This window comes from Eumetopias jubatus, unplaced genomic scaffold (genome assembly GCF_037043125.1).
Source record: "Eumetopias jubatus isolate StellerSeaLion01/CBP00866 unplaced genomic scaffold, mEumJub1_p1.0 scaffold_6, whole genome shotgun sequence".
Taxonomy (NCBI): domain Eukaryota; kingdom Metazoa; phylum Chordata; class Mammalia; order Carnivora; family Otariidae; genus Eumetopias; species Eumetopias jubatus.
The window spans coordinates 96,149,574-96,165,064 of NW_028274812.1; the positions used below are offsets into that span (position 1 = coordinate 96,149,574).

General features: G+C 37.1%; 1 protein-coding gene across 3 annotated transcripts in view; it reads left to right on the forward strand.

Annotated features, from left to right (window-relative positions):
- Positions 1-15,202, forward strand: part of HMGCLL1 (3-hydroxy-3-methylglutaryl-CoA lyase like 1) — a 182,765-nt gene extending 167,563 nt beyond the window's left edge. For all 3 annotated transcript variants that reach the window (XM_088024344.1, XM_028097866.1, XM_028097867.1), the window contains 2 exons: positions 11,226-11,351; positions 15,101-15,202. In XM_088024344.1, coding sequence (XP_087880470.1) covers positions 11,226-11,351; positions 15,101-15,202 — 228 coding nt within the window. The remainder of the gene's footprint in view (positions 1-11,225; positions 11,352-15,100) is intronic.
- Positions 15,203-15,491: the final 289 nt, after the last annotated feature.

Below are 15,491 nucleotides of genomic sequence, written 5' to 3' on the forward strand. Positions count from 1 at the left end.
TCTACCTTTCACTAGAGTTGATTCTATATCCCATTCCAGCTAATGGATCATCTTAGTTATTAAAGCTAGAAATCACTGCTTTTGTCAATGACACCTCTTTCTTCCATTATTATTCATTTAGACACTATTTTACCTCATAAATGTCAAATTTGTTCCTTAACAAAAATCTTTTTCCCCTTCTGCTTCATTTTAAATACTCATCACCAGTGACTTCATGCATTGTACTAATTTTCTAACAAGTACTTCTACTTACATATTTCTCAACCTTCTATCCATCTCGATTATTGCTCCCCTGATAACAAAATTTGAGTAAAACAAATGCTGATGATGTCATGATTATTCATGAACCGTAAGTAGCTCTTTATTTCTTAGGGAATAAAGTTCGTCCCCCAGAGAAAGGCATTCAGGGCCTATCATGATCTGGATCTGTACTCCCTCCACACCTCAACAGCCCCTACAATGTAAGTCTCATTAAAATATTCTCAGTCCATCCTTGGCCTGTTCATCATATGTGCCTTTTCTCAAGCTGTTTCCTCTCTGTAGAGTATCTTTTCCCTCACCATCCTCCACTTGTCAACATCCTTCAAGGCCCAAAGCAGAGCCAAACTATTCATCAACCTTTTCACACTGCCCCTCCTTCCTTGCTCTACTACAAAATATAGATACTGTCTCACTGGTGTTTCTGAATAGCTGTTTGTAATTCTCATAACGGCTACCACAGTCTACTTTGCATTATTGTTCTCTGTATTTATGAATATCTTCCCTGCCAGGTCATTAACTTAATGATGTGTTAGTTACTATTCTTTGTTTCCAAGTAACAGTAGCCAACTCAAGCTACCTCAAGCAAAAAGGAGACTGTTATGAGGATACAGGGATGTCCCATGGAAACCTCTTAGAGAAGTATACACACCCGTCAAGAGCAGAGATTTGGAGGTTTTTCCACCTGATCCTGCATCTCAGCTTACATCACTTACCAAATACGTAACATCATGCATGATCATATTAAATGTTCTGTGGCTCAGTTTTCTCACTTATAAAACGAGGATGATAACAGTACCTACTTCCTACGATAATTGTGTGGTTTAAGGCACTTGGCATAGCTCTAATTAAACGTTATTTCAAAAACAAGGGGAGGAAATGAAGCTGGACCTCAGCAAGATTGAGAAGCTGTTTGGAATTCAACGGACATTTCTAATTCAATGATGCTTTCTTTTCCCCCTTACGGCAGACTCAATTTCTCTACTTCGCATTGCTCATGGAAAAAGTTGCTTGTCCATACCTCATATGCTCTACATCTCACCTTTTAGAAAGGTGGATTCTATCTTTGTTTCTGTTCTAAATTATGGGGGAGGAGACTGTGATTGATCCAATTTAGGTCCATCAACTGCACTGAGGATTAATAAGGAGTCACTGAACAAACAAACAGGTTCCAGGAACCCATTTTATGGGAAGGCAGTACGAAGAGAAGGAGGTTTAGGGAGCAAACAAAGTAGGTGGTGATCCACTGAACTGTTTCATTTATTTTAGTATCCTCCTTATGCAGTTCTGTGTTTCCAATTGAATTGTATCAAGTTCACTTATTACCATGTGGTTATACTTGCTTGCAGGACTTGCTATTGTACTCATTGTTCTTTTAGGTACATTATTTGTTCCATTCTTTCAGAAATATTTGTGAAATAACTCATCATGTTCTGAGTGCTATGCCACATGCTGAGCCTATAATGGAGATAGAGGAAGGCTCTTGCCCTCATATAGTTTGTATATATTACCTGCTATTTTGACTCCCCTCCTCTTACCAAAATTTGGTCCTCCCACTATCCCAAGCACTCCTTGGTTTGTGAGTACTAATAACACTGTAACACCTAATCCTTACCAGGCATGACTGTGCTCTCATTCTGTAACATTTTTTTAAACTTAATATTTACTTAATATTTAGTATAGCATATTTACACTATTACATAGGCCTCCCACTAACATTAATTTGGAATTGGAAGTTATTTACCTCCTACCAGTGAAATTACAAAAACATGAAGGTCTAAATTCTAGATCCATCTCTAGAATAATGACCCCTGTGACTTTTGGTAGCCCCACTAGGAACTCCGGGGCTTAGTTCTCTTTAAATCAATTAATCATAGAGAAAATTGACTAAATTTTCTAGTTGTAAAAATCTGGGATTTCTAGATTCTTATTAAAAAGTCACTTCCATATGTATAGGTACTTTTTTTTTTATTGTTTACATGGTGTTATTTATGGATCCGTCCCCTTATCCTTCCTCTTCATTATGCATCCACCTTTGTGTACACATCCAGGAGTGTGTTAAGTGGAGGGTAGGGCTGGTCCAAGAGAAGCTAGTGTCAGGGAACTAAAAATGACTTGTTTCTGAACTCTCCGATTAAGTCAATTACTATGTTTCTGAGAGTATTGATCACTTATTTCTGTGAAGACCTCAGGGTCTATGTTCCCTTAACGTATCTCCGTACCTCTGTCCATCCTCTCCTTTCACCCTACCTCAAAGGATAGTATTCTCCACTAATTTCTAGCTAAATGCCACGTTTCTGCCCTAATCCCAAACTCATCCACACTCTCTAAGGTTTTTTTCCTCTGTGAATTTTCTCTTCTATGTGTGGTATCGTTCTTTACTTCCATTTACTTACCTCTGTCCCTTAAGCCTTCCAAATTACAGGTCTCAAATATCCTCCATATCTCCCCATTCATATACCCCCAATTATACCCTGGTTTTCTTCTTTATCACCACATGTCTTCTGTCTCTATACCCTTGACATATACTTGTTAAAGCCAATATTTGCTGTGTGTTATGTGCCAACCTATGTGATAAGCACTTTCCATGGAAGATCCCACTGAGTCCTCAACAAGCCCATGATTCAGTACTATTATATTCATCTTACAGTTGGTGGGACAGAGAAGTAACATCAACAACACACAGTTAACAAGTGGCAGAACAAGTTCAAATACAAGTCTCCATAAACTGATTTTTTAAGAACAAGGCTGTATGTCCTCCATTTGTTTTTCAATTAATTCCCAGCTCTCCTAGTCTGGTCTCTGCTGAACCCATCCATTTCAAAATTTGTCAATTTCATAAATACAGCAGATTTTTCTCAGCTCTTACTTTCCTTAAGTAGGTGAAGTATTCATCACTGCACTGTGGTATAAGTATTTAAAGAAACTTTGGGGCACCTGGGTGGCTCAGTTAGTTAAGTGTATGACTCTCTTGATCTTGGCTCAGGTCATAATCTCAGGGTCATGAGGTATAGCCCCACGTCAGACTCCATGCTGATCTTGGAGCCTGCTTAAGATTTCCCCTCTCCTTCTCTCCCTCCTCGCACTCTCTCTTCCCCTCTCAAAAAAAAAAAGTATTTAAAGAAATTTTCTCTGCTCTGGCTTGTGACATTGGACCTCCTCCTGAACTCCTTGTGTCTTTCACTAACTCATCTTCTTTCTTTTACCACCAAAAGATGAGTGTTAACTAAATACTAGGATTTGAATCTCTGATATTCTTATTCCTGTCAAGTTTCTTCAGAGAAAAAGTGGAGTAAATCAAGATAATTTTTTAAATTTTAATTCCTCTAAAAGGTAACTGCCTAAAGCAAAAAAAAAAAAAAAAAGAACAAAACTTCATGGGTATGTAAATGTATTATGGGTATATAAAAGTAAAGGTAGGGAAACTATAGCACAAAGGATGGTTGGATGGAACTGAGAATATACTATTGTAAGGTCCTTCCCTACATGTGGCATGAAAAGTTGAAGGTAGACTTATTAAAGTTTATATTGTAAACCATAGAGTACTAAAAAATTTAAAGAGGTAGAAATATTAAGTCAATAAAAGAGAAAATGGAATCATTAAAAAATACTCAACAAACGATAGAAAAGAGGAAAAACAAAACAGATGGAATAGAAAATAGCTGGAAAAATGTAGCTTTTAATCTATGCCCTCAGTTGGTATATTAGTTCTAATTGGCTGATGTAAATGCACATCCTAAAATGAGTAACAGCTCAAACACATGGATGTTTGTTCCTCACCGAACAGGTTTTTGTCAGTGGGTATCTCTCCTCCATGTGGTAATTCATGGACCCAGGCTCTTCCCATTTCTTGGCTTACCATTCCCTAAGGCCTCATTGTCATCCACATTTGACTATTGACAGAATTTCTGAAAAGAAATATTCTAGAAATGGCCTGCATCACTTTGCTTGCACATCATTGGCTAACCTACAGTCACATAACCACACCTAAATTAAAGAGCAATTTGGTTGTCACCTAGCTGAATCTCAGAAGAAAAGGAAACAAATTTTTGCTGAAGAGCCAGCACTATCTGCCACAGATGAACAGGTAAATTTTATTACGCATAAAAGTCAACTTGGAGTATGAAACAATGCAAATACTTTGACTTTACAAGAAAAAAAAAACTCAGTTTTGGGGTAGACAACAGAAATCTGCCTTTTTTTAACCAGGACTTTAGGTAAACCTGATACTCAGGTGGTACCATTTTGAACAACACTGTGCAAGGCAAGATGGCATCACCATAGTGACTGGACCAGGATATGCCAACACCTGAGAACCAGTTCTTTCCTAGAAGAACCAGAGTTTCTTTCCACTCAAGTGTGTTCTGGGGAGTAGCAGCTTCTGCATAATTTGGGAGGTGTTAGAAATGCAGAAGCTCATGTCCTACCTCAGACATCATAAATGGTTGTTCTTTTGTTTTGGGTTTCTTTTAGGTTTTACATATAAGTGAAATCATATGGTTTTTGTCTTTCTCTGTCCCATTTATTTCATTTAGTGTAACACCCTCTAGTCAGACATCATAAATGGAATCTTATGCTCATTCAAGTTTGAGGGGGACTGACTTAATTATTTTGTGCCAGTGGGTAGGTTAGAGGGAAGAGATGGTTACTGAAGAAGGGCAATATAGGAGCAATAGCCACTCAACAACAGGCAGAAGTAGATGATTCCTAGAGGAATCCTCTCTAGAATCTGGACTGAAACCAAGAAATGAGAAAGGTCAGTATGGTTTAGGGGTATTGTTCTGGCAGAAGAAGGGGATGATGATGAAACAAGAGTACACATTATGTGTATGGTATGTGCTTATTAGGGAGGATAAAAAAATTCTTAGAAACACAAATGAATGATGCCAAGCATGGTCCTATCTTCCAGTTTCTTTTCTTTTCTTTTCTTTTTTTTTTAAGATTTTATTTGAGAGAGAGAGAGAGAAGGAAAGTGGGAAGGGAGAGTGAGAGGGAGAAGCAGACTCCCCACTGAGTGGAGAGCCCAATGTGGGACTTGATCCCAGGACCCTGGGATCACGACCTGAGCTGAAGGCAGACATTTAACCAACTGTGCCACCCAAGCACTCCTATCTTCCAGTTTCTTATCATTTTTCTATACCATTACATATTCATTGAAAATATTTAATGGTTTCATAATAGTCTATCTTATATTTGTTAACTCTTTCCCTGTTATTGGACATTTAACTTATGGCCTTTTTTTCCTATTACAAATCATGCTACAAAGAATATCTATTCTTGAACATGAATCTATAACATTTCTGGCTATTTTCTTGGGCTAGCTTCCTAGGAAAAAAGCCTTTGGACAATGATCATTTACTTTCTTGAAAGCCTCTTATTACTACATTGTATAGAGACTTTTCAGAAAGTTGAAAAAAGTGTCTTAAGAAAATGAAGCCTTTTGATTTGTCAACATTCTCTTCCTAATTCACACCTTGCCTCCTGGCATTATTACATGGATTAAATGAAACAGTGCATGCAGTGTTTAGTCATGTGCCTGGCATACAGTATTAATGAAATGTTAACAGTTAACATTTGACAGTAGCACACAGCTATTTGCGTTCTTCCTCTGTCTTACACTGTTTGAAGCAGGAAATAGTGCTTATCTTCTTGGAGCCTCAGTCTCCTCATCAGTAAAATGGGCATGGGTTACTACACATTTCACCCTAACTTTGTGCAGCTTTATCATATATAAATAAGGCCTAAGACACAGGATCTGGGACAAAATAAGCATTCAATAAATGTTCACTAATAGTCTATTATTTTCTTTTACTGAAATTGAGAATTGCCTTGTTATCTGTTTATCCGTTTCCTTACCCCCCCTTCTATGTACACAGTCCCATTTCTATCTCCATTTGAAATATACTAAATGAAGGTAAGAATATAATCTATTTTGTTATGTGTAGTAAGGCAAAGAAGAATGAAGCATGTAGGAAAACCTTTTCAAAGAGGAGGGAGGTTATATGAAAGTGTCACCACTAGCTTAGTTATCCCCCAACAGCAATATATAGGCCTATCATCATTTACATACCAATGTTGGTATATACTTCACTTAATTAAAATACTGGGTTTAAGTCACGTATGCTAACTGTTCATTATCTGTGATTTATATGTTACATTCCCAGTACACATGAATGCAAATAGTATTATTTCTCAGGTGGTATCATAACGCAGTATATAGTAACCCTTTAGAAAGCTGGTTCAGAAGTAGCTCAAGGCAAGATCTGGACTTATTGACAAGAGTGCCCTGCTCCATTAGTGTTATCTGGCCTGATCACTGGAATACAAGTAGCACCTTATGCTTGGATAATTGCAATCCTCTGTTAGAGGGTACACTGGCTTAGGAATTGCTGAGGAGACAACTATTTAAGAAAGGAGTACATTTTTAATATTTATCCCACATGAACATTTATCTTTCCCCCAAGTAACTTAAATCCAAAAATGGGTAACTTACACCATCAGAAATATCTCATTTTAAATTAAATCTAACATTACAGATTTTTTAAAGAAAAAGTTGATCTTAGAGGGTAAAGAAAGTAGATGTCATTTCAAAAATTAACATATCAAAATTTTATATGTTCAAGATTTTAGTATCCTCAATACCTAAAATTTGAGATTTCACTAAATATTTCTAAATCATGAAAATATAGGACATTATAAGCTTTGCAAAAAGATTTGACTCCTCTTAAGGATTTCTCATTTTATTTGGGAAATAAGTTCTTACAGCACTAAGAAAAAGTCAAGATGTACTTTTTGTTAGCATGTCAGAATGGTCAGGGCATCTAAGCACTACACAAAATTAATACTCCTAAGATTGTAGCACAGAATGATGTGCTTATGGTTTATCTACAATTTACCATTTTCCAGAAAAAGTGGCTACTAATATTTTATTCATTTTTCTCAGCCCCTAAGTCCAAGCACATAAGTGTAGAGTGCAAGCAGACAGAGCACATGTAACTAAACTCAACAAGTTTATCATTTCCTGGTTACTGGATTAATAGCTTTAATGAGCTTGGGGGAAGGTGGGAGCCAAGGACACCTCAACCCTTTGAGTTCTGGGTTTTAGTTTAGGGAGGACTACTAGTTCCCTTAGCTCTGAAGAAAATGGTTCCTAGCTTGATAATAGTATGCTACTTCTCAGTGACAAAATATATAATTATAATTTCTAATGCTGAACTCCATGAACTACAGTATTTTGTATGGATTCCAAGTTCCTGGCACAAAGAATGCACTTCATAAACATGTTCAAGTCAAAGGAAGACTACAAACTGTGGTTCAGTATATTTTTTACTATTCTATACCATTAGTGAAAGTTTCCTAATTTGAAAAAAAGTAATTATTTTTAAAATATAAAGTTATTTACTTACATGTTTGTCATTTTGGGAGGCTGGAACACAGTGGGGTTGTAAATGCTCGACTTTAACTTGGTGGATTTTGAAGCTACATTGCCACCTTGTGGTTTCTCATCTAAATAGGTACTTTCCCTCAAAACCAATGCTTTGTTTTTCAATCTACGGTGCAAAAACCTGCTCATGTTTGAGTGTGAGCACGTGTACACACACACACACACCAGGAACACACATGTGTGCACACACACCCATACCCATAGGAATGTGAAAGCCTGAAAATAGTGGTTTGTGTTTGGAGACATGGGAAAGGGAATATCTACAAATCATCTTTTAATGAAGACAATATCTTGTATGATAAAATCATCTAAGATCCCATCTATTATCTTCAAATTCATGGTATTATTTCAGTAAGTACAAAAATTGTCCCTCTATTTACCATCAAGAATCAATGTAGAAAATAAATGTTTTTCTTCCTACTCTGTCAAGAAATTGTTTACATCATAGTATGTATCATTTCCAATGGAATAGGGAAGTAGATGTAAAGAAAATATACACAGTAAAACAAAATTTTCATAGTGGCAAAGTTTCAAGGCAGCTTATTTTTTTAAAGATTTATTTTAGGGAGAGAGAGAGAGAGTGTGCGCAAAAGCAAGCAAGCTCATATAAGGGGGGAAGAGGGGAGGACAGAGAGAAAGGGAGAGAGAGACTCTCAAGAAGACTCCCCACTGAACATGGAGCCCTAAGATCCTACAACCCTGAGATCATGACCTAAGCCAAAACCGAGTTAGACGCCTGACCAACTGAGCCACCCAGGCGCTCCTAAAGCAGCTTATATAAGAATTAAATCATAGCTTAGTATATGGATAACATTATCCATTAAGATTTATTTCTAGGAAGTAGAATCGAACATTTAATAGAGGTCAGAATTTAGGAGATACTGCATAAAAAGTGCTTTTAAAGTAGTACCATGATTTTTTTTTAAAAAAAGAGAATTCAAAAGAGAATATTAAAACATTAATATCTTTATGTTCTCCCTCACAGGTAATATATACTTAAAAAACTCTTCAAATTTGCTTTAAAGCCACCTAGTGCATAGAATTGATTCAATTAACTTGGGAATAGAGCTTACGGATAGAAAATCCCCAGCTCTACAGCTCTTCAGATTCTAGGAAATAGGGAAAGGCCATTTTCCAGGTAACCTTTCACTCAGATCATGTCTTATTTAAAGATTTTGTATGCAGATTAACCCTGCAGTCTCACACCCTAAAAAGATCACTTAGTTGCAAAAGAATGATGTTTATCAAGAAAATGAGCCTGGGATTCATTTATGTTCATTCTTGTTTACATACTGTTATTCTACCATAGGCGAAAGTTTACAGAAACCTTTTTTTAATACTTTATATATAATTTGCATTCATTGTGAAGGAATTGGAAAATAAAGACAAACAATTAAAATAAATTACCTGTAATCATACCACCCAGTGATCACCTCTGTTAACCGTTTTGGTCTATCATCCAAAAAAAATTTTTTTTTTTAAACCTTGTAGGCTTTGGTGTAGCTCTCTTAAGTCTCAAGGGGAAATCTAGAAGAATGGTTCAAAAAACACAGTCCCTTTGTTATGACAAAAAGACACAGGAACCAACTGAAAGAGCTGCTAAAAACCAAATCTTAAACAACCTGATCCACAAAATATATAATATTGGATTCTAAATCAAACTGAAAAAAAATACCTGGAGTCCCTACTGATAAAAAACAATGTTTGAATAAATCGAGGAGAATATACAAATCTCCCAAATGGGAGAATTCCAAGTGATTTCTGTAGATACTCTCTACCTTTAAGTGTGAGGTGCACATAGTGACTTTTCTCCAAAGAGTACAGTCAGGAAAGTGGGGAGTGGAGCCTTCCTTACTGCAGAACCCTGACAAACACTATCTCAGCCAGGTGATCAAGGTGCTTATCAGTCATCAATCTTGTTGACAGTATGTACCCTTAATACGATGTATTGAGAATGGCATTTCACCTCTGTGTTCTTCCTCGAAATATTTCAGAATTCTAGTCTAGCCATTCGAAAAACATTGGACAAATCCAAACTGAAGGACAGACAAGAACATCAAGTTCAAAATAAGGAAATCGGAATCACGTGTAGACATTAATACCATATCGATTATGGTCCATCAGCTGTGACAGATTTACCATAATCATGTAAGATAATGTAACAATATGGGAAACTAGGTGCATTATATATGGGAATGCTCTGTTCTTCACCAGCTTTCCTAAGATCTGAAGCTCTTCTAAAATAAAAAGTTAATCAAAAAGAAAAACAAAAGGAAGTGTGATCCCCAGATTGGCAGCAAGAGCAGCATCCGTGATCTTGTGAAAAACTCAGATTCTCAAGTCTGAGCCCAGGTCTTGTAAGGCTGACTCTGGAGATGTAGCCACAATGTATGGTTCTGATTCTGGGAATGCGAATGGCTGACCTAACATGCTGCCTAAGATCTCTGCTTTTAGGGGCTTCTCATTTTAGCAGAAGTCATGTTACTTTTTCTCTTTAATATCCAGGAGTTGAATAATCAGATTATGCCTCTCGGTAGCTTCTGATCATCCAACTGTCACCTTTTACAGAGGTATGACATCCCTGCCTCTCTTCTCCAGTCTTCTCCAATCCTCTGATCTCCAGGGCTCTCAGACCCCTCTAATCATGTCTTCAAGGACATCTCTAGCACACACATATCCCCTACCTCTGATATCCCCACATACATGACCTGTACCAATTTGCTTGTTTCCAGAAACCATAAATTCCAGTGTGAATTCTCTGGAGACAGATGTGACCTTGGCAAATTTTGTGATCCTGCTATACCTGAGTTTCTTCATCTGTGATTTGGGGATGACAGAAGGATATCTATCTCATGGGGTTTTGGGGAAGATTATGAGTTACTATTCATAAGGTGTTAGGAATAATATCCAGCACTTAATGAGGACTCAGTAAATGTGAGATGGTGCTATTGTTAGTAGTGGAAGTCTTGCCTCCCAAATAGCTCTTCATTTCTCCCAAAGAAGCAGGGCTGGGTACGCAAAATAATGGCTCAGTAAAGATCAAGTGAATTGAATGGGTGAATTGAGCCTAAAACATCCTATTTAAAACAGTGACCCTACCACTACCACCAGTCTTCTAAGGCACCTTGACTCTGAGTTGCGGTGTTGGAAGTATTTTGTGTTGACATAATAGTATTAGGATCGAACTAGAGAATTAGAGAATCTATACAACCTGGGAAAGAATTCATCTTACTTCAAGCTTCACCCCCTACAATCATGTGATTATCAATGAATAACACCATTTTATTTTGATCTAAGATTATTCTACTTCCCGAGATCCTTCGAGTTTCTGTTAGCCTAAAACACAAGATTAGGTAAAAAAGAAATCAGCACCCCTGGGACTGTTCTAGCAGCAGGTGAGTGAGTATGTTTGGATAACAGGTTTAGATTTTGCTTATTTGCTCTTTGGAACAGGTTAAAGAGAAATTCAACAATTTACATGCCATAAATAGACAAGCCCTAAAGGTTCTGGTTTGTTTTCCAGATGGGGATTAATGTGGTGGACTCGGCAGTATCCGGATTAGGTGGCTGCCCTTATGCAAAAGGTGCTTCTGGAAATGTAGCCACTGAGGATTTGATATATATGCTTAATGGCTTGGGGCTCAGCACAGTAAGTCATTTAACATATTTTAATATTCATGCATGCCTTTCAGATACAAATGGGAATGTGTCTCAGATTTGGGAAGCAATTTTAAGGTCAAAGTTTTACTACACTTTTGCTGTTTGCTAAAATGCACAGTGGGGAAAATACAATAAAAACTCTTTAGGGGGCTTTATAAAGTAACTTACTGCTGTAGCCCCATCACCAATAACACTACCATTTCACATTTTTATAGTGCTTCATGACCTCCAAAGTACTTTTTCATGTATCATCTCGTTTGATTTCACACACTGTGAGTGAGAGTCTGTGTCTTTGCCATTAGGATTGCTGTTTTTGCACTTTTGTTTTGGATGGAGGTTTTCCTAGGAGGAAACAGAACTTGATTTTCTTGCAGTGACAATTGGGCTTCTGAAAAAGAGCCCAGGGCACTATTGGAATGATCAAGAAAGAGGAGAGCTTAATACTACTTAGCACGTGAGACAATGGACAGCAAGAATTGTCTCTTTAAAAAAGTTCCTGAAAAGTCACATCCTCTATAGCATCCACCCAAATTAGCACTTTGTTTTGCCACATGTTCGGTAACATTGCTTATTAGTCTGTAAGGCAGATTTTTTTTTGCGGGGGGGAGGGCAAAAATATAAAAGAAAAAAGTTCAGAGATGATTAGAAGTTCAAAATGTTTTCTGAGATGTAAAAGCCTCATCTGGATTACAACATGGAATTTTACCTCTCTCTCTCTCCCATCTTCTCTCACTTCACTCTACCTACATGAAAGCTCCTGCAGTACCACTTGCCTGTAGTTCCCATTTCCACACCATTTTATTCTCACCTCTACTCTTGGCTCTTGCTTCCATCACCACTAAGATGGCCGTATTCCCCATCCTCGATTTCACCTGGAGACTGAGCTGCGCCCATCCCCAAAAGTCTTCTAGTGTCTCCCCGCCTAACCCCCAGGCTCATATTGTTAGGTTCCTCCCTTAGGACTTCCAAGCCAACCTGTGTGCTTCTACCTCTAAACCTACCCTGAGGTTGTATCAGGATCTTATTTCAGTGTCTAGCTTCCCCTGCAGCCAGCGAGAAGTTATTACAGCTATGCTCATTACATAGAAATGCTCAATCACATTCACTAGGAGATGGGTATCTCTTGGGATAAACAACCAAAAGCTATTGCCCATCTTTCCTGGTTAGGAGTACCTATTATTTCATTTACAGTAGCTTAATCATTTCTGGTAGAGATGTATGGCCATGATAAAAACTAAGGCAAATTAGATTCTTTCTTGGAGATTTAGATGACTGAATTGAACCCAGCTGATTCTATGGTGCATCTTATGTATCAGGTCATGTTCTAGAACTTGAGGGCTGAAATGCAGATAAACCATGGCTTCATTCCTAAGCATTCAAAACTTAAGGAGAGAATTGTTACATGGGGTAGGAGCTACAATTCAACCAGCTATCCAGGCTAAAAGCCAAGATTCTCTGTAGGATCCAGTGTTACTATGGTCCCCATGCCATATCATTTAGCAAGAGTCACTAATTTGACTTATAAGGTATTTTGGTTGGTTGTTCTTTAATACCCTTGCTATAGCTATGTCAGCACAATTCCTTAGCTCTTTCCTGGGTATTCATCCTCCACACTGGTGTGCAGACTTCTGACTTGCCTTTAAATTCATCTTCCATGCTATCATCAGAGGATTTCATCCCAAATACAAATATGAATATGCCTTGTTTCCACTTGAGCTCTCATCAGTGGATTATCATTTCCTGTAAAGCAAAGCTGTGTTCTCACACCTAATATGGCCTCTTCATGCCTTTTCAGGTCATCTCTGCCCATCATTCTACATATACAGCATGGCATTTTTTAGAAGTTTTGTACTGTTCTGGCTGCAGTGCCCCCTCTGTCCTTTCTCAATGACTCACACTCCCCAAGTAAGACTCGGGTCAGAATGTACCTTTCCTCACACCCTTTCCTGACACACTCCTCTCTTCTTTCTTTTCCTCAGTGGGTTTACTGCCCCACCCTCACCCTCATAATCATCTGAGCATATCTCTATCAGTGACTTTAATTATAATACAGGACTCCTCTCAACAGGGGTCCATATTGCCTGCTTGACGCTAAACAGCCTGAGGACAGAAACCTTATTTTACATGAGGTAAAACATATCATAGTACATGAGACATATTTAAGCACCTGACAAATGATTCAATAATAAATGCAATATTATTTTATAATGATATCTGTTAGGTAAAATGATAGAGAAAGGTCAAAATGAATTTTTTTGTGTAAAATGTCAGCAAATCCCAGTACATACTTATTATCAATGGAATTCTTGGAAAGCAAAGAACACTGGTGACTAAGATCTTTCTATAATCCCTTGCTGGGTGTAAATCGAAAGTGATAGACACATGTAGCTAGTTATTCATAAAACTTAAATAGCACTCCATTTAGGATGTCAACTAAAATGTGCCTAACATTGTCTACCCAAAGCCATTCCCAGGACAAGACAATCTCAAACCAAAGCAAATGTTGATAACCGAAGAACAACTTTATAGCAAAAAGACAATCATTTATAAGTATCATTTTACAGAATAATTTTCTTGATCACTCTTAAAAACGGAGAAGTAAACTACAAAGGAAACATTGCTCTAAAAATTTCTAGAGAGAATTGACTGTATTAAAACGAGGATCTCATGATCACTGTTATGAAAAGGTCCTATATTTATATTTGTCTCTTTTAAGAAAATGACAGACTTACATAAATATTAAGAACTACTTAACACGTTCTGCATGGAGCACTGGGTGTTATAAACAAACAATGAATCATGGAACACTACATCAAACACGAATGATGTAATGTATGGTGATTAACATAACATAATAATAAAAAAAAAAAGAACTACTTAATAGCAAGGGAGCCTGAGTCTGTTCAATTTTAAGTCCACATTGTTTCTAGTCCATGTTAAGGCAAGACATAGGAGTTTATGAAATGCTACCTGAGGGCAAATCTCTGGGTAATCCACCTAATGCTCTACCTCTCCTATAGTGACAGATGAGGTGCTGGGTGGAGACACTGATGGGGATCTTTTGTTACACCAAGCCCAAGAAATGAGGAGCATGCCCTGAACTTGGCCTTCATACCCAACCGCCTATCTGTCATTCATGGATTTACCTAAGCCTTTGTTGATCCTGTTTATGCTTTCAAACAGTACAGCTTCTCAGAAAAACAAGTTCCAGATGTGTACTAAGTAGTACTTCATTTTATTTGACCTATAACTACTTCCTTCAATATCATACTGATAGTGTTTCTGAGTATCATTAAAATTATATAGTTACTTTTCCTGTATTGCTCATATGTTTATCAAGTTGTTTGTTTATATAGTAAAAAGGTTTTTTCTTAAGTCCTTATCTATGAACTCCTCCAAACCATACTAATTTTAACTGCCCTCTACTGGTCTTTTGTAGATTGTTTCTAGTTCTGTTATTGTCTTGCCTAGAATTTAGATACTACTCTGAATTACACTGAGTTTTTTCAGGGATAGATAGCCTATGATTTTATATAAGAGTCAGATTCAAGATATGCTTTAATAAAAAATCTAAAATGCTGATTATGTGATTCATGAAGAAGACAAATGTTACTCTCAAATCAACATGAGTAATTTTGTTTAGTAATTTCAAATTGTTGACTACTAATAAAATGAAAAGGAATCTGTTTTGTCTTCTTTCTCCCTAATCCACCTGGTATCCCTTCTTTCCCTTAACAGGGTGTGAATCTTTACAAAGTGATGGAAGCTGGTGACTTTATTTGCAAAGCTGTGAATAAAACTACAAACTCTAAAGTAGCACAAGCCTCCTTCAATGCTTGACTTGAATGAACTTGACTCAAGGCTGAAAAGATCGGTTTCAGCTACAGATACTTATCTGAAATTCATTACTGTCAACTTGTTCTGAAATGTGAAGTGATAGACAAGAGTGGGAAAATATAATTTTAAAGAGTATTACTGGATAGATTACAAAATCAGTGGAAAGCAATACCAATCATTTGTAAATTGCAAGCTGAAGCTAAATAATACGATTTGTAGACATGCTTTTGAACTTGGAGAAAAGTCTACTCTTTTGCTCTTATAGAAATAACTTTTTAATTTAGTAGATGTG